The sequence below is a fragment of the Meleagris gallopavo genome, chromosome 3 (assembly GCF_000146605.3).
Source record: "Meleagris gallopavo isolate NT-WF06-2002-E0010 breed Aviagen turkey brand Nicholas breeding stock chromosome 3, Turkey_5.1, whole genome shotgun sequence".
In the NCBI taxonomy this organism is placed as follows: domain Eukaryota; kingdom Metazoa; phylum Chordata; class Aves; order Galliformes; family Phasianidae; genus Meleagris; species Meleagris gallopavo.
Window position 1 is genome coordinate 45008061 of NC_015013.2, and position 1426 is coordinate 45009486.

The following is a 1426-nucleotide window of genomic DNA, read 5'->3' on the forward strand; positions in this document are numbered from 1 at the left end:
GTACGAGCATAACTGGTGCGGCAGCACAGAGTGCATACCCACGAGAAAATATTAGGAGTTAAGATGGGAGACACAACAGTGGGGCTGATGTACATGGGGCAGCATGTAAACAGCAGGCCCACATCCGCAGCTGTGCTCTGTGGATGTGTGGGGGCTGATAAGCGGATGAGTTCAGCAGCACAGGTGTGAATGCTGGCTGAGCATTGGTTGAAGCTAGGCAGCCCACCTAGCCGCCCACGTTGTGCACCAATAGTGTGCGAACACATGTGTGTTGGAACCATATATAAACCGTGTGTGTGCAACAATAAAGTGAAGCTTGATCACTCATATTGAGTAGTGTCGTGCTTCCCCACTTGAGAACAATCTGATTAGGACGCTATCCACGGCAATTGGCGCCCGAACAGCGAAGGACCTGATGGAAGATTGATTTGGGAGCAGACGGACGAAAGCACCGGCATCGCAGCGGCTGAGCCAGGGGGGCGGCATCGCCTAGACCGACCAAAAGGGGTCTGCTCGGATCTGGAGGGCACGAAACGGAGCTCCGTTGACAGTGGGCGCTGCGTGCGGTGAGACGTGGATTGCAATGCACCATGGAAAGTGAGGTAGCCCTGGATTTTTTAAGATACTTCTTAGAGAAGCGCGGGGTAGAGTCTGGGACTCTAAAGCAGTTGCCTGGGTTGCTAGCCTATGGTAAAGGGGAAGGGTTCTTTGCCCGTTCTCAGGATGTTCTAGGAGAGGAGGAATGGCGAAAGTTAGGGGACGTTCTTTGGTATAAAGTTATAGATGATGACAAGGGTGCCAAAAAATTGATGAAGCCGTGGCGAGACGTTATCAACTGCATTAAGCGCTACCGTCTCGAACGGCAGGTGGCAGCCTTCGCTTTGCGACAGCTAGACGGTCTCCCTGAGGACGCAGGGCGGTTGAAGGTGGGGGGGGACTATGTCCCGATTCCCTCCCTGGGAGGCGCAGTGCCGGTTCGGACTGTCGGCCCCCTTCTGAGGGGGGGGGCTTTGGCGGCGGATGACAGTGATAGTGACGAGCCGGATCTATTTCCTTCTGATCTGGAGGGGGGAATTGGGGACGGAGCCACGGCCTCAGTGCCGACTATGTCGGAGGGGCCGCCGGGGGCTGGGGTAATCAAACCTCCATGGGCCCCGATAGGCAAACCACCATCACGGAAGGCCTTTCCTTCCCGTCTCGATTGGACGGTGGTAGCTCAGGAGGCAATGAGTGCAGGGGACATGGGCGTAGTGGAAATCATAAATCAGGCGTTCCCCGCGCGCTTTCAGTTAAATAATGACGGCAGCAGACAGGGGGTTCATGTGCCTATCGGCTGGAAACTACTGTCCCAGCTTAGGGCCACGGTCAAGGAGAGTGGTTTGCATGGCGAGCCCACTAAGCAAATGCTAAATTACATCTGGGGTTA

The 1426-nt window shown here is 55.3% G+C and overlaps 1 protein-coding gene across 1 annotated transcript in view; it reads left to right on the forward strand.

Moving 5' to 3' along the window:
• The first annotated feature begins 590 nt into the window (after positions 1–590).
• AFG3L2 (AFG3 like matrix AAA peptidase subunit 2) overlaps positions 591–1426 on the forward strand; it is a 24493-nt gene continuing 23657 nt past the window's right edge. Inside the window, exon 1 of the mRNA XM_019614333.1 lies at positions 591–1377. Within this exon, the coding sequence (XP_019469878.1) occupies positions 591–1377 (787 nt within the window). The remainder of the gene's footprint in view (positions 1378–1426) is intronic.